The 17,957-nt window shown below is 41.0% G+C and overlaps 1 protein-coding gene across 6 annotated transcripts in view; it reads left to right on the plus strand.

Annotated features, from left to right (window-relative positions):
- Positions 1 to 17,957, plus strand: part of lrp1bb (low density lipoprotein receptor-related protein 1Bb) — a 287,103-nt gene that overhangs the window by 205,990 nt on the left and 63,156 nt on the right. For all 6 annotated transcript variants that reach the window (XM_036004184.1, XM_036004187.1, XM_036004188.1 and 3 more), the window contains exons 37-50: positions 1,319 to 1,448; positions 2,071 to 2,197; positions 2,350 to 2,501; positions 3,158 to 3,282; positions 3,526 to 3,897; positions 7,117 to 7,306; positions 9,433 to 9,637; positions 11,842 to 12,034; positions 13,978 to 14,103; positions 15,139 to 15,267; positions 15,357 to 15,476; positions 16,304 to 16,417; positions 17,072 to 17,221; positions 17,461 to 17,583. In XM_036004184.1, the coding sequence (XP_035860077.1) occupies positions 1,319 to 1,448; positions 2,071 to 2,197; positions 2,350 to 2,501; positions 3,158 to 3,282; positions 3,526 to 3,897; positions 7,117 to 7,306; positions 9,433 to 9,637; positions 11,842 to 12,034; positions 13,978 to 14,103; positions 15,139 to 15,267; positions 15,357 to 15,476; positions 16,304 to 16,417; positions 17,072 to 17,221; positions 17,461 to 17,583 (2,256 nt within the window). The remainder of the gene's footprint in view (positions 1 to 1,318; positions 1,449 to 2,070; positions 2,198 to 2,349; positions 2,502 to 3,157; positions 3,283 to 3,525; positions 3,898 to 7,116; positions 7,307 to 9,432; positions 9,638 to 11,841; positions 12,035 to 13,977; positions 14,104 to 15,138; positions 15,268 to 15,356; positions 15,477 to 16,303; positions 16,418 to 17,071; positions 17,222 to 17,460; positions 17,584 to 17,957) is intronic.

The following is a 17,957-nucleotide window of genomic DNA, read 5'->3' on the forward strand; positions in this document are numbered from 1 at the left end:
CTCCGTGAAGAGAGAGAGTGAGAGAAAGAGGTGCGCAAAAATCAGCTGCTTTTCGAAGGTATAGTCAACAAGTCGGCTCTTCAGATCAAATTGTGGTCCCCGCTACGTATTTTCTTGTTTGTTTTTGGTAGTTGTTGTGTTTGTTGTAGTTTCATCGTCCATACGACTCTGTGATTTACTTTTGTCGGGTCCGCTTCGTGGAATGGATGAGTAAGTTAGACTGGATGTTTTCTGTTGATATTCTGAAGCATTGACGTTGTGCTATTATTATTTTTATTATTATTATTATTATTATTATTATGGTAAGCTAGCTTGATTTTGAAGTAGACCACTGTACAGTCTTTTCATTTTAATTATGTTTGAAATGATTCCAAACTTTGCACGTTTTCTGTTGTTTTCTCCAGCCTGTCTCTTCTCTTAGCCCCTTATTATTTACGATCTCTTTCATCATTTTGTAATCTGCGCCGCCAGTCATCTTAGCATGTGTCACCAGCCGCGTCAGCCCGGTGTGCGACAGTAATAATCATCCGTGTGAAGACACTGTGAGCGGTACGTTTGTAACATTGATTAAATGAAGGTTTGAGGCAAATAACTTTGCATCGAGGATTTTTAGTAATCAAATTACTCAAGTATCTCGAGGAAATGTTTCAGCCCTACTGTCAAGTTGGCATTGATTGGTGAAAATTCTCACTTTACGTGCACTGCTTCTAGTTATGGCATTAAGTAGATGTGTTTGTTTCAATTTGAATTGCTTAAAAAAAAGCATTAAGCCTACATGGCAGAGTTGGGTATCCTCCATAAAATAATTTGCAGCGTGTGCAAGATTATTTAATCGTAGTATATGTGTAAATTCATGATGGGTCCTTCTCATTAAGGCTGCACAATATGACCTAAAATCAAAATCACGATTAATTGCACATTTTACCTCAAGAACGATGAATGAACGATAATTAATCATGTTGTTCTAAATCATCTTTTCTGAAGCCAAAATGTTTTCAGACGACGGACACAGCGTTTTTTTTTGGGTACAAGTTGCTCAGTTGACTCGGACTTGGTGTTTGAGTTATCCTCCATTATGCTTTCCATGCGGCTGACTGGTCCGGGTGTCACATGACTACACACGCGGTAGAATGTTTTTAAGGTGATACTAGGCTTATCAACAGGAATAAATTATCGAAATTATCGTCATGGGAAAAATACGTCGATAACGATACATTTTCGATTAACCGTCCAGCTTCTCATGTACCTTGTGCCCGTGAGGATCAATAAACTACTGCTGTATTCACACATGGCTATTTCTGTTTTTTTTTCTACACAGGAAACCTTTATTGGACAGACCATGGTTTCAATCTAATAGAAATCTCACGTCTGAACGGTGCATACCGCTCAGTGGTCATATCTGAAGGACTTGATCAGCCTAGGGCCATCGCTGTACATCCACAGAAGGGGTAGGCCCTGGCTTTTTTGTGTTTTCAAAATGTTTGTGCACTATTTGCAGAAATTAGGAGCACCCCTGTTAACAGTGGTGCAGTGGTTTGAAAAAAAGCATTTACTGTAGACAGGAGCCTCTAATGATGGTTAGCAAGCAAATCAACTTTCTCAAGTTGGTCATGCTGACTGGAGAACTCTCTTGGTTAATGTCCAACCGAGATATTGGCAGACCAACCCTATTGACCATTATTGGCTTATTACATTTGTATTGGTTTCAGTGTGTTGGCAGTAATGCAAACAGAGATGCTCGATGCATTTTTGGCCCTAACTCTTATAGTTTATAAGTTTATATTTATAATTATTTTCACATTTACACATTAACAGTGTTCAATATATACTTTTGTCATATACATTATTTATAGTTACTGTCGTCTGAGATGGAAACGTTTGTTGTTCAACTTTAAATAATCTACCCCAGTATACATTTTTTCACACCATTGACCAAACCAAATTTAAGAGGAACAATGCAGAAAACATTTGTTAATATTGGCCAACTAAATCAGGTATTTCTTAATTGTATTACCTCTTTTTTCATGTACAGAAATCAGTGTGTTTGTGTGATGCTGCTATACTCGCCAGGTATCTTTTCTGGACTGAATGGGGCCAGAACCCCTGTATCGGTCGCTCCCGTCTGGACGGTTCAGACCAGGTTACCTTGGTCAACTCAGGCATCATGTGGCCCAATGGAATTTCCATAGACTACGAGGTACAGTTGCGCACGGATGCATAAACACTATCACCTCTTACCCCTCCACTCCACTCCCACATACTGTACTTCCTACCTCATCTATTTTGTGGCTGAAATATGACTTTGCCTAGGAGGTTCGGTTTGTGATGCATTTTAAAATTACCTTCCAGGAAAATACATTATACTGGTGCGACGCCCGCACAGATAAGATCGAGAGGATCAACCTTGAGACAGGTGAGAGCCGGGAGATTGTACTGTCAGTGGCCAACGTAGACCTGTTCTCAGTGGCTGTGTTTGGGCCTTACATCTACTGGTCTGACAGGTAATTTATTATTTTCATAAATGCACACACATTCAATGCCCTGCAAAGCCTGCAATACTAACCTGACAATAACCCTTCCCTTCAAAGGTCTTATGTGAAAACAGCAGTTCCTCATAGTGAGGGTCACCACCTATTTTTGTAACTACTCTCGGGAGAATTCAGTGTTATCATGAAGGGTGAAGCCTTCCTCACCCTTCTGTCAATGTTAAGCACACCTTTTAAATTTAATGATGCCTGTTTTCTTTTCATGAAATTTGTTGCTTTATACATTTTCATACACCTGCAGTTCTTTGGAAGTGTTGTGGGATCTCTGAAGCAACAACAGACTGAGACAGGTTTTAAGCTATTGCTTAACAAATGGTTGGTAAATAATGAATCCCATCTATTTGGTTTGTTTGTCTGTTTTGTATGTTTTTAACCGTTTTTGCAGATCAGTCATCTCTTTCTCAACCATTTACAACGCGGACCACAGTGGAGAGAAGTTCTTAGCTTTTTCGTGTTTTTATCTTCAACAACTTGAAATGTATTTGAGGACTGGTTGACTGCAGTCTTGGATTTTGCTTTACCATTGACAAATGAAACCATCTGTCTTTATATCTATTTATCGGGCTTTGTCACCCCCCCTCTCTCTCTCTCTCTCTCCGGGTGTACTTCAGGGCTCACTCCAACGGTTCAATCCGACGTGGCCTCAAGACTGACACCAGTGAGACTGTGACCATGAGGAGTGGTCTGGGGGTCAATTTGAAGGATGTGACAGTCTTTAATAGAGGCAGAGAAAAAGGTAGAGGTCTCAACTAAAGAGTCTCATCGATTCACGCAATGACTTTTTATCAATGTCTTTGCCTATACTTAGTTTTTAAAGGCCCTTTATAAAATCCACTTTGCAAGTACTTTGTGGCTGCTACACTGCACCTTTGATTTTCACCTGTAATGTATTAGTCACATACAATTTGAACATGATTGCAAGGGGGAAGAAACTAAGGTTAAATCAGTAACTGAACATGTTTTTGTTTGTGTTTGTAAGGCACAAACCCCTGTGCCAGGAGCAATGGAGGCTGCCAGCAGCTGTGCTTCCACCTGGGTAGTGGTCGCCGGACTTGCTCCTGCGCCCATGGCCGCTTGGCAGATGACGGCTTTGTCTGTGAGCGCTACGAAGGTTATATACTCTTCTCTGAGAGAACCATTCTAAAAAGCATCCACCTTTCAGATGAGAATGACCTCAACTCACCTGTCCAGCCTTTTGAAAATCCGGCTTTTTTCAAGAATGTCATAGCCCTGGCCTTTGACTTCAGTCAGAAGACATCTCGGACCAACCGCATCTTTTTTAGTGACGTCCATTTTGGAAACATCCAGATGATTAACGACGACTGGACGGGAAGATCTATTATTGCAGAAAGTAGGTGTATTTCACATTCCCGCAGTATTTTTACAATGTCCTTACATCACACATACACTTCTGATGCTCCAGTATTACTGGTGTCATGGTGACCAGGTTTGACTGCAAAAGTATATTACCAATTTCAATCAATACAGTTGTCTGAACGCCACACACTTTTTAATTTTTTTTTATTTAACCTTTATTTAACCAGGTAGGCCGTTGAGAACAGGTTCTCATTTGCAACGGCGACCTGGCCAACAGAAGCGTAGGCGTGCAAGACAACAAATAGTTTCACATTCAATACAGTACAAGAATACAGAATACAAAATGCTACATAAAGTGCAGAATAAGTGGGCATTACAAATGCCGGCACGTAGTGAGGTGTAAGTAAGTCGATGGATGTGCAATATACATGAACAGAGAGTCTATATCAATGCTGAGATTGTGTAAAGAGTCGTTAAAGAGTTAGTCTAGTGGTCTAGTTAGTGAAGTAGATCAGTTGTAACACAATGTATATGAATAGACAGTCTAGATAAATGCTGAAATGTAGTGGAGAGTCACTTGCGCTTTAAGCACGTAACTGCTACAGAAACGCATATTTACGCTGTGAGCACTGCCAACATGCGTCTGTAGTACAGAGCAGCACTGTCGCCGTGCAGATCCAGTAAAGGCACTGACCGAAGACTGCAGCTGCTGCCTTTGTGACATGCTACTCTCATTACACATTGTAGATAAGGTGTTATTTTTATTTGGATTTAAATGATATGGAACAAGCTTTCTAAGAACACAATGTTCACATGGCATGAATAGCATGTATGTAGGTAGCATAGCATTCATAGCATTTCATCCACCACTCCAATTTTTTTTTTTACTACCGTTACTCATCTGAAAAGACCATTTAATACTAAATCAGGATGATAAAATGTCTGTTTGAAAGGTTTCTGGTTACTGGCTGTCACCGGTTGAATGATGGGACCAATCCCTCTCTATTTCTTCACTAAATCTCAGTCAGTCCTGTCTTGATAAGCATGACTGGAGCCAGATAAACAGCAAAACCCTCTGTTCTGCTCGGCTAGCATCCTCTGCCATGTGAAGTTTCTACTGGGAGCAGAGCTCAGCACTCCCCCCTAACCCTAAGCCCCCCACACTGGGAGACTGGCAGAGTGCTCCCGCGACCTATCTGCTGAGGGAGCTTTCTGCTTATTTATTTATCATGTAGAAATAAACAAATGGTTATAAGAACCCTCTGTCGGGGTTTGCCCTTCACACTTTGGCACTTGTGAAATGCAAAATCAAAGTGGTGCAAATAATTAATTAGAGTACAATTTAAATCTTTGAATCCATGATACATGCCTGTGAATTTTATATTAGGGAATGGCAACACATTGTTTGTATGCTGTTAAATTGCATGCAACTGTGCTTGGGTACCATGACCTTCCTTGTTTCCAATTATCTTATTTGGTGTTGAGTGAAAGCAGCACATCCATCTGGTCCATATTCCTTTTGATGAAACTCCCACCTTTAAAGGTCCAACCTCATGCTCATTTCCAGGTTCATACTTGTATTTTGGGTTTCTACTAGAACATGTTTACATGCTTTTATGTCTGGCTGAATAAACCTGTATGATGACGGTCCATTTGAGCGCCTGTCTCTTTAAGCCCCTCTCCTAAAAAAGCCCAGTCTGCTCTGATTGGTCAGCGTTTCCAAGTCTTACCCTGCTGCGCTCTCGGAGTCTGCACACAACTGTACGGAAGTCCTGAAGGCTCTTTTAAAGACACAGTTATTGAATACATTGAATGCATTTCTCTGTGGATTAAGCGCTTTGATACTTTAACACTATTTATACAGTACCTTGACCTGCTTTATAATCATAAAAGACATGTAAATCTCACTTTCTATAATATGGTACCTTTAAGCAGCTTCTAACCCTGCACTGTTTATAAAAGCAGGACTCTTTGCTATTTTCCTTCAAAAGTTTCTGCCTGCATCACGTCATTGAGGAAAGGTGAAGATGTTAATCATCCATATTTCCCTAATTAAACTCCATGTCCCCCATTAATTACTCCCTCGCCCCGCCAACAATTTGTGAGAAACTCCAAGCTGCCAGACGCCTTTTATTGCAAACTATTAATTAGTGATCGGCTGACTCAGGTAGTGTCGTCAGTATTCTAAAAGAACAGTTTATGGGTTTTAGATAAGGGAATACAGCCACAAAATGATCTAGCATCGACCACATGTTCACCATTAAGACAAATTAGGGGATGCATTGCCAGATGAAAATGTGAAAGGACTGCAGTTTTACTAAATGTCCCATTCACCGGTAAGCAAACACCGAATATTATCATACCAAATGTTTGAAACAAACATGACTACTGTTAGCAACGCGCGGAAGACGCACATTGAGCTCAGGCTCGTACATGGGAGGGGTAGAGTACGCGCAGCGGGGCAAGGAGGCATTGGTTCTTTCCAAGTGGACCGCATTGGCAGTGATTGGTGAGCAGCTACAGATTGCTCCTTTTTCAGAGCCCATAACCTATTTATTGCTGTTAGGGTGTAAACAATATATGAAAAAAGTATATGTTGAAAATAGTTACCAACCCTGCCTTTTAATTATGGTGCGATATTGAAACAGTGGAGGTCATTATGAATAGGTCATATATAAAAGTATTGCCTGAAAAACTGAATTTACAAGAAATGAATAACTATGAATATGGCATGGTGTTCTGTGTGCGATCACTGTCTCTCTCTCTCTCTGGAGGTCTCCTCCCTGCCGGTCACATTCTTGCACCTGCACCAAGGAGGCTGCAAAGGCCTTTTTATATTCTCTGTTTGGGAAATTGGTTCGCAATAAAAACACATTCAGTTCCTAAGCGTCTGTTGCATCAACAAATAGCTGTCTGCCTAGTGTAGTGAGGCATGAAGTCATTCCCCTGTCAATCACCAAGGAAACATAATCCCAATTCTAACACAATTGGAGCCTGCCATCTGTTACAAGCAAAGTCAATATTTGTACCTAAATCTGAACCAGGCAACTTTGCAGTTTAGTAGCCCCCAGATGGCAGTGCATAACTTCAATGCTTTAATTCGGTTTGATTGCATTACATAAAGGCCACACATCATGATATCAACACATGTTCCCCGGGCCTAAATTTATAAAAGAAAAAATAAGATCCATTTACATATTTTGTATTATGTGTGTGTTTGTTAAGCAGAGGTCTTATGCGTTTGTTCCTTTAGATGTGGGCTCAGTGGAGGGCCTTGCCTACCACCGGGCCTGGGACACCTTGTACTGGACTAGCTCCACCACCTCCACCATCACCAGACAAACTATAGACCAGAAGCGAGTCGGCGCCATCAGCCGTCAGCCCGTGGTCACTCTCTCGGAGGAAGACCATCCACATGTCCTGGCCCTGGATGAGTGTCAAAAGTGAGTAGCTCCCCTAAATCCGTAAACACTCTCTCTTTCACTTTCTCTACAAATAATTGTATCAGTCAGTTAATCCAAAACAAGTCAGGACCTAAGAATATTAGTCAAGTCAACTTTATTCGTACAGCACCTTTCATGCAAGCATGCAGTCCAAAGTGATTTACAGAACAGAACAAAATTAAAAAAACACAGAAACACAATACAAATAATGTACAATAAAAAATACACAATTTTAAGCAAGACTAAAAATTACAACATTAAGACAATAAAATGTTAAAAATGAATAAATAAAACCATTGTAATCAGATTTGTGATAATAATAATATGTATAATAATAAGTTTATAGATTCACAGAGTCACAAAGTGACTGAAAATATTAGGCTCTGACTATAGCATATTTAAAATGATTATAATCGTGTTTTTGTAATACGCTGTGGTTTGTAGTAGTTTGAGACAATCCACAAAATAACACGAAACCTGAGATATGTGTGTTTTTTTTCCTCACAAGATCCTATTATTGCTTTTTAACAATCATATTTTTTTATAGATTGTGTTTTAGTTAGCATTTTTGCACTGCAGGTGTGTTTTATCAGTTCTGAGCTGCACCCATAGCCTTTTGAATACCTGATTTAACAGTTTAATTTGTGTGCCAGTAAAAAAAAAAAAAATCTTCCAGAGAAGGTGTTCAAAAAATAACACCTCAGTATTCCTGTCACATCAAGTTCAGATTTAGCACTTGCATATTCATGAATAAAAATGTTTCTGTGAGCAGTCTAAAAAGAGTGAGCATCTTTCTCCTTTTGATGTACTAACTAAATTCATTTCTTGACCTCAGACTATATCCTTGGTTGGCAATTTGGCACCATATCCATTCCACTCCAGAAGCACTGTCTGATAATTAGAATTCTCACTCTGTGATTAATAAGCAGTCCCTGGTTGTGACTTCTGACCGAAATCCTTATTATCGCACTAGAGAAGACTTCCATGTCTTCATCATAGTATGAAGTGAGAGCCCAGGAGCTAAAAAAAGATTTTGATATGTGGTTTATCTGCATAGCTGTGTATTTAAGATGTGCACCATCCATCTTGCAACCCCATATAAACTAAGATATAGATCTTTCATTTATTTACACCGTTGCTATTATGTTTTTTATATTCTTAGTCCTCACAGAGGAGAATATGAATAAATGACCTCTGTCTCACAACGTGTGATGCTAATCCATTTTATCTAATTGAAACTGAGCTACACTTTATCAGTGATGAGCTCCTTCAGAGATAAAAGGGGAAGCCGATGACAGGCCATGGAGGTCTCTGCAACATGTTGATAACTGAGTGGCATGACTGCAAAACTCCAGCAAGGGAGGAAACATTTCCCTCTTCATTTGGGTTTGTTTTGCCGGCATGGCAGAGAGTTCCCTGGATGACATGTTGGTATAGCAGCTCTGATAAAAAGCTATCATTCCTGCTCCCTGAATTAATTTCAGACTACACATATTTGTTTTGTAGGAGTACTAAGGTGAAGTAGTGCTTCTTTTGGAGAGGGAGGGGGTCTCTGATGGCATCTAAACACTAAGATGAAGCCACTTTCTATTGCTAAATTGCAAAGGAAAAGAGTTGTCTGCTAATTAGTAGTCTATATCCATGATGTTCCACTTCCGGGATTCCTCTCATTCTGCCGGAAATTCCGCCGGATGTCACTCTTTTTGGATGTCCCGTTACCTTCCGCTTTCTTTGTGTTGTAATTTTAAACTCCGGTGGATTTGTGAGGACTATGGTTAACTGCTCCTCAGATCTCTGCAGGGTAAATCCAGACAGCTAGCTAGACTATCTGTCCAATCTGAGTTTTCTGTTGCACGACTAAAACAACCTTTGAACGTACATGTTCCACCAAAACAAGTTCCCTCCTGAGGCTATTTTGCAATGGCACCGTGGCACAGCTCGGCGCTTAGATGATCGTGATTGGTTTAAAGAAATGCCAATAAACCAGAGCATGATTTTCTCCTATCGCGGAATTCTGTGTGGACTAGCCAGACCCTCCTCCGCGGAGCTGTGGTGGAAGGTCTGGCAATGCAAGACAAGCTCATTAGTAACTAATTGTTTGGTTTGGTTGTCCTCTCACATGTTAGCCTGATGTTTTGGACCAACTGGAATGAGCAGAGACCCAGCATCATGAGATCCACCTTAGCAGGCAAGAACATGAGGATTATCATCAGTTCTGACATCCTGACGCCCAACGGACTGACTATTGACCACAAAGCAGAGAAGCTCTACTTTTCAGATGGAAGCCTTGGCAAAATTGAGAGATGTGACTACGATGGTTCCAGCAGATATGTGAGTATGAAAGTTCTCCTAATTGTGGTTGACTAATTTCAAACAATATCTTTTTTCCCTTTGTAAAAATATAAGCTTTGTAAATATTTAAATTTCTGTCCTTAGACAAAGTATCTGTGTTTTAATTAAAGTTCCACACTTGTATTGTACCCTTTGAAATTCCCATGAATCAGAGAATGTTTTCACAAAAACGACCCAGTTACTTTCTAGTTAGAATATATTTTCCATATTTCTCTCTCAGTGATGGATATGTTTCATTACCAAACATAAGAGAAACAAGGATGTCATATTGATCTGCCCTTTTCTCCTGAAATGAAATTTTCATTTTTTTCTAGCATTTAATCATCCATCCCTATTGAGCTCCTAAAACATGATCTTCTATACAGCAGATAGGATCTGAAATACCTCTTGATGTTCTTTCTGAGATTTCAGCTCAGAGGGTACAGATGGTTTCCTTAATCACAGAAGTCATTCCCTGCTAAAGTAAAGAATCTCAGTGAGGGTAGTTCTCAATTTGTCTAAGTTGCATGCATAATGTATAAAAATCCCTGCTGGATATCTAAAAGATTACCGTACAAGATGGCCTTTTTTGCTATGGATTTCAGTTTTGGCTTGACATGACCTCAGCAGCTCAGCACCTTGGCCCATCTCAATTAGTTACCCATATGTTTGCTGAGCTGGGTCACGTGGCTCAGAAAGTCATCACCTTTGGGCCCCCAGCTGCCCTTGCTGCAGTGTAGTCCTGCTAATGAAGGCTTTGCAGTGAGACTGCTCTGGGTGCACATCACCATTCCAATTAGAATGTGTAAATTAAACAGAGGTAGCTGATAACTTCAGCACTTACTCAAACTGCGGTAGTGGAAATTGTGAGACAACCCATCCATTGTATAGAAGAAGCTTACTGTGGAGATGGAAGCTTAAAGCTTCTTGTCACTTTAGTGTGTTCTGCTCAGGCCCTAGAAAAGATACAAAAAAACACATTACAGAACACATTTTTTTCAGTCATATAAATGTAGACTTGAATGGCGGTGGAGTGGCCTCGAGGGCCCAGCTACCCTTCATCCTGCAGCAGTGCCATTACATGCTGACAGTGTGGTTGGCAGCAGAGAAGAACAAAAGCTGTGGCATGGCCCACTCTCCTGTGCCATTTTGAGAGTGGAGACCCATGTTGTTAATGAAGGCAGTGCTTCACAAAGGGCAGCGGAGTGCACGATAAGGGAAGATGTCAGCATGTGTGGCGGGGAAAAGATGCCCTATTTACCATGAAAAGAGGGGATATAAATTCAGAGCTGTTAGTTTGTGTCATGTGAGTTGAATGTCAGCAGTGTGCCCTCTGGGCATGTTTATGTTGCCATGTAAAACCGAGGCTCATTGAGGTACTCTGTTTGGAGTTTGTCGACATGGCAATTGAACTACCTTATTTGAACACTGCTGAACAGAGAGAGAGTGATAAGAATGTATGAAATATGTTCACATTTATCCAAAACACAAGTTTGGCACAAAGTAATATGTTGCTGGCTGTGAACATAATGTCTCCCACATCTAATTTCCCATCAATATGTTCCATCCAACCCCATCTGGCGTGTTGTCTTTCCCTCTCTGCCTCTGTTTCTGTCTCCCTCTCCCCTGATGGCCAGTTGTTGCTTCCACACACTGGGCTCCTTTAATCAACACCTGTCCTATTAATCCCAGTATGGCACAGGGCTAATGTGATGCTGCTTACAAGCCTGTCCCATTAATGGCTGAGACTACAGAGCTGCTGGAGGCCCTGACCCCCTGCCCCCACCCCCTCCAAGACTGGAGAGTCCCACAAGGAGGAATCAGATGGATTCCTGTCTCCCTGCCAATGGCACTATCATTTACTCCCCCAACATCTGGGTTAAGCAGTCATGTGGGCGGCAGGGGTGATGTGTTGATTAATGAGTCGAAACGTTATCCTCCAAATGTATTCTTAGGGTTGCACTCAGAATTCTGTCGATGCTTTCTCCAGCCAGATCTTGAAAATAGTTATTGGTTTGTAAATAAATTAAATAATTTCTCTGAGGGGATCAATAAAGTATTCTGATTCTGAAATGGAAAATTGCTGTACCTTCTATTCTGGCATATAGAACCAGATGCTACCAGAGTGGCATTTGATATCATTGCGTCTGAAAAGCATGATGGAAAGCAGTCCTAACATAATGTGCTTTGCTCTACAATGTTAGGTCATAGTTAAATCGGGAGCCGGAAACTTCTATGGGCTCGCCATCTATGCAGATTTCATCTACTGGTCAGATTGGGCCCGCAGGTCTGTGCTGCGATCAAACAAGTACACGGGCGGTGACACCAAGGTGCTTCGAGCAGACATACCTCATCAACCAATGGGAATCATAGCTGTGGCCAGGGACACAAACAACTGTGAGTATTTAAACACCTGGAGATGAGCTTCATTTAATGACCATTGGATGCAGTGTTGTGTCTGCAAATATTTGTGTATTGTGTGTGCAGGTGCCTGGGCGATGATGTGTGCCCATGTGCAGGAGTTTACACATGTGCATATCCATTATGTTAGTGTTGTTTAGGACAATAGACCAAAATAAATACGATGCTGTTTGCACTTTTTACTAAAGCAAAATGAGAATATTCCAGGAAACTGTGCTCATCTGTGCCACTCCTACAGTTTGCATGCACTTGTGTGTTTTCATTTGTTTTTGGAGGGATGCATACAGTTTCCTCCCCCACTGCCCCAGATGAGTCAAGGTACATCTAATAAAAGTGAACAGTGAACTGAATGTAACTTAAAGAAATCATAATTAAAAGCTATAAACAAATAACGTGTGACAGAAAATATACCATTCTAAAAGAAATTTTCTACACAGATATGATATATCTGAGTTCAGCTAATATTGGCGGATAATATCGGACGACTGCTGGTAAATCATACCAGCTGTTCTTACTAAAAGCAAATTCTCTTTTGGTGTATACAACAGCAGGTATGATACATGAACGTGGTCTGATTTAGAATGGCTAAAAACTTAAGTTTCAGAGGTAATTAACAAAAAGCAAGTAACCTATTTTGTAAAGGGAGTCTCTAAAGTGTCATATAAAGTTTTATTTCCAAGTTGGACAAAAGGAAATGGGCTTAAGCTTGTCCCACTGGTTGGACTCGGATGCTGAGAGCTACGCTGTTCCTCGTTTATCTCATCATGGGAAATAATCACATCCTATGAACTGCATGGGCACAGCTGCAAGTCTACAGCATAATGTGCAGTGACCAACAATCGGTCATCACATTGTTGCCCTCTTATTGCATTTTCCTAGTCATGAATATCCTGAATATAAATAATCATACAAATGGTTTACCTGAGCTGCAGAACAGAGGAACAGTTTCTTCTCTCATGAATAAAATACTCATGGCTGGAGGGCAGGTAATAACAGAAGGTCTCCAGTGGACACGCATGTCTCTGAACACTTGCACTTGATACCACGTCTTGTGTTGCTAATCTTCTATTACTACATTTTTTCTCAGGAATAGACAAGCATTTTCTATCAGGGGTTATTCTGCAGTTTGGTCATGCAATTTAGTGCAATACATGATTCCCACAGAGCTACACACAGCTTTTTCACACAGCACCCCAGGCAGAGAAAGACAAAATATGCCGCATTGTAATACATTTGCTATCTGTCAGTTAGGATAGTGGTCACCTTTAACAACAAAACAAGCCCCTTTTATTCATATGTTGACCACTGCTGATACTTTAAATGGAAACAAAATGTAAGCGCAGCATTTCCCTGTGCATAATATTAAAAAAAATATTTTTATTGTATAGTAATTATAGATAGTAATATCTATATATCTATAGTAATATAATAATAGTTATTGAATAAGAAGAATTATCTGATTATTTCTGGTTTAGTAGTGTACTTCTTAGTCATGTTGGTATCTTTTATAACAAACAATGTCAAGCCAAAGCACATCACCTCAATACATGTCCATCTCAGCTGTAATTGTATTTTACATGAGTAGAATTATCAGCTATCTCATTAACAGTAATGATCGGGTTTGGTGTCAGGCCCTCAGATTCAAAACGCAAGCGTTCCTTTCTAGATTTACAGTACCGACCAGGTAGGAAATGCATAATTCCTATAGATAGATATAGTAAGAACAGATAATCCAAATTCTATGCCAACTTCCCATGGGATTTTTATGATTTATTTGGAATTTATTAGGCTCAGAAGATAACCCCATGAGTGTATCGAACATGTAATACTGATGACATCTAAAAGAGTGTATCCCAGGGGAGATTTTACCTTTGACTGCCTCTGACTGCTTAATGGGTTCTGTTTGACTGTTATTGAAGGTGAGCTGTCCCCATGCCGACACATGAACGGAGGCTGCGGTGACCTTTGTCTCCTGACCCCTGATGGGAGGGTCAACTGCACTTGCCGTGGAGAGCGTGTGCTGTTAAACGACAACAGATGCGTGTGTAAGTCATGAGGCGCTTCACCTTTATTTATACCACAAAGACTAACCTGTGGAACATTCTCAGTACCAGCTATTGATTGTAATGACACTCTGTATAGATACATTTAAATGCATTGTGTAATCTGGCTTCTGTCCACACTCATGTTAAGCTCTTATTTGTGCTGTTTACATGAACCTTTGATATCTTTGAATTGATTCCTTTGAACATAACTGCACATGAACAGGAAAGCATGCTGTCTCGTTCTCTTTGACTAAGCAATACGTGTGTAATGATTCCAGTAGTCCTAGTCAATACTGCTCAGGAAAATAAAGCTATAATGTTGTGTGACTAAAGATAGCAGGAAAACAAAGTTGAAAGCATCGGGTGTCACGGTTACCTGCTTAAAGTCACAGGACTAAAGCATTTCAATGGTGTCTGGCTTCCTAATTTGACAGATTGCTGGTTGAATTTGAAATGCAATGTGAGGATAGACCATACGGTGGGAGGAGCTGTTCAAACGTGGGAGGTTTGGCCAGACTAAACATGGCAAGTGACTCAGAAGAGCTGGATGGTAGCCTGGATGTCACGGTAGAGGACGACAGGCTTTTTTTTTTTTTTATCACACTGCCATTCTGCTGGATGAAGTTTCATAATTTGTGTATTGTAAAGCTGCAGGTAGCTGAGCAGAAACAGGGATTGGTCAAAGTCTGTGAAGGTATTATTGTTGGATTTTACTAAGTCCTATGTTGACATTAATTATTAAACCAGTGTACTTGATCAAATGAGAATTAGCTACCAACTAAAGAATGTGCCAAGCATTTCACAGCCAGATTTCCCTCAGGTTAAGGTATAAGGGTAATGTGGTTATTGAATGCAGGTATGACATTTACAAATGTTGACACAGCAACTGGGTTGCTGGAGTAAATGTGGAGTAAAGTAGGCAGTGAAATGTTGCCTCTGAGCTTACCTGCATGTATGACGTTTGTTCAATATGTACAGTTGAGCTTTCAGAGTTTGACGGTCATAGTTCATCACCTGCATTGTCTTCTTCTGCAGCAGAAAATTCCTCCTGCAACATCCACACTGAATTTGAGTGTGGGAACGGCGAGTGCATAAACTACCAGCTAACCTGTGACGGTGTAGCCCACTGCAAAGATAAATCGGACGAGAAGATGCAGTACTGTGGTGAGAAACAACTCACAACTTTGTGAGATTTCTGATACTAACAAACATTTGGTCATTTCTAACATGTTTATGAATTTCACTGTGTTCAGACAACAGGAGCTGTCGGAAAGGTTTCAGGCCCTGCTACAACCAACGGTGTGTGGCCAACAGTCGTTTTTGTGACAGGATCGATGACTGTGGGGATAACTCTGATGAAGCTTTCTGTAGCAGTGAGTCACAGCCCTTTGATCTCCTGTTCAATCCGTCCTGCTTCTGAGGGCAGGATCCAGCAACACTAATGCTTATATTAATACGCCACGCTAGGCCACATGCTGTGCTAAGCCTTCACTGTCTAATGAGCCCCAAGATATTAAAGAGTTCACAAATTCAAAGAGGACTCCCAACACCCCCATACCTAAAGCTGCCTAGACAATATTTTGTGTCCCTTCAATATGGCCAGACTGATTTTATTTTGAACGTCAAAAGTACAGTTGTGCTCATTCCCCTGCTGCAATTGGAATATGGTGGGATAATATCGAGGTTTATACTGTACCAAGCTGATTGAGCCCACAAGGAGACGGTGGTGTTCTCATAATAAATGTGGGCCTTCCAACTTAGCAGTCCGGGATTTCCGGAAGGACTTTATCTCATTACGGTGTGTCATCTTCAGCATTGCATTTTCTTGTTAAAGGGACATCAACAACAAATTTCTCTATTGTCATGAGAAAATGTAATTAAAGCATTACGTATGCCATATACTGATAATGTAATGCAGAGAGTTGAAATGGCCAATGTGCAGTAGTTGGTAAATGAACAACAAAACCAATGTGCCCATCTTTTATGTAATTTGCTTTATGACATTCAGGCAAGTCCAACTGCACAAATACTCCCAACTCATCAAAAACCTTTTTTTTTTTTTCTGTCTGCCAGTTTGCAACCGGGAGCTAATTTTAACCACCCCCAGAAAGAGGTTCTAAGTATTGTTGTGAGATGTACCTGTTACTGCCTCAGAGTGCTGTTTCTGTTATCTTTTTGAAATGCTAATTCTCTCCCCCAGATGTCACGTGTGGCTCATCCGAATCCTCGTGCAAGGATGGGAGCTGCGTACCCAGCTCAGCCTGGTGTAACCAGGTCATTGACTGTGCCGATGCCTCAGATGAAAAAAGCTGCAGTAAGTCCTTTTAGCCCGTGATTTGCATTGCAGTTAACATTTAAATGTGAACACACAGCTCTACCTGTAGCATAGCAGATGGTTCAGTAACTTAAATCTGCGCTTGTCACTCAGGTCTGATTGAAAGATTTCCCCTCTCACCTAGACTGGGTAAACCCAGCCCAATCTGCCGGTGATTTGATTTCGCCCTGCAGCTCAGGCTGGAAACCTGTACGTTTATCTATCCTGCTTCCGTTACAAATTTGCAGGAACCAATCACAAACTGGCTTATCCACCTGGCGCGCTATTGGCGGGTTTAACACGATGACGATAGAGAAGCGACCAAGCAGCTTTTTGTTTACATTCAACAAGCCGGCCACCGAAGCGCAGCACTTCATGACAGCAACCTTTTGATGCCACTGTCGCTGCTACATCACCCGGATCGTTGGTCTGATTGGTTGAAGGACTATCCAATTGTGTACAGAGTCATTTGAACTACTCCCGTTTATCACTCCTCTTGTGCAGTAGAAAATACAGAGCAGACTCACCAGACTAATGTTCAGTCTTAAAAGATTGAGCTTGGTCTGGTGATAGCCAGACTACCTCTCACCCTTACTTCCACGATTGCTTCCATTGTGACAAGACAAGTATTGTGGTGCTGTGTTTTGTATTCAGACCACACCGACTGCTCTCACTTTTACAAGCTGGGGGTGCAAGAAAAGGATTTCATCAGCTGCAACTTCACCTCGCTGTGCATCCACCCAACATGGATCTGTGATGGTGCAAACGACTGCGGAGACTATACAGACGAGACCAACTGCCAGGGTGAGCACTCAACACAAATACACACACACACACACACACACAAAGACGCACATTCAGCGTGTGCATTCAAAGACAGATTAAGGAAGCCAGCTCCAATTAGAAAAGACTTAAGACGGATCTCATTTTCGGAGATGATTATGACAGTGGAATAAGAGATTCAGAAAGAGCTTAGGAAAAGATAATGACCTCAACCATTGCTAATGCACAGAGGACTAATGTGGTTTTGTTGTTTGTCCCAGTTTCCCATGGGCAGAAGTGCGAGGAAGGCCACTTTGCTTGTCCAAGTGGGAACTGCATCTCCAGCGTGTGGCTGTGCGACGGGCAAAAAGACTGCGAAGACGGAGCCGATGAATTCCAGTGTGGTAAACCAACAAATCCTACCTTTCATGGAAGAGCTTCCACACAATAAACTGAAATGATGTTTTGTTCTCTTAACGGGCGGAAATAGATGAGGTGTTTGTTTGCTGTACACAACGCTGTCGGCGGTTGGAAGAATATTTATTTCCCATTAACAAGAAGCTATTTGTTGTAATACTTTTGTCATTTGAAGAGATCCAGGCCTGCCACAAATAATACATACAGTATATAAGGAGGAGACAGAAAGACAAGAGATGATTGTTTATCATGCCACGAGGAAATTTCTCTTCGCTTTGTTTTGCTCCCCCTTATTGTGTGTTCAAGATTTCTCAAGTGGGTGTTGCTGCTTGTTTGAAAATCTAATTCCGACCCTGAATTC

This window comes from Sander lucioperca, chromosome 8 (genome assembly GCF_008315115.2).
Source record: "Sander lucioperca isolate FBNREF2018 chromosome 8, SLUC_FBN_1.2, whole genome shotgun sequence".
Classification (NCBI taxonomy): Eukaryota; Metazoa; Chordata; class Actinopteri; order Perciformes; family Percidae; genus Sander; species Sander lucioperca.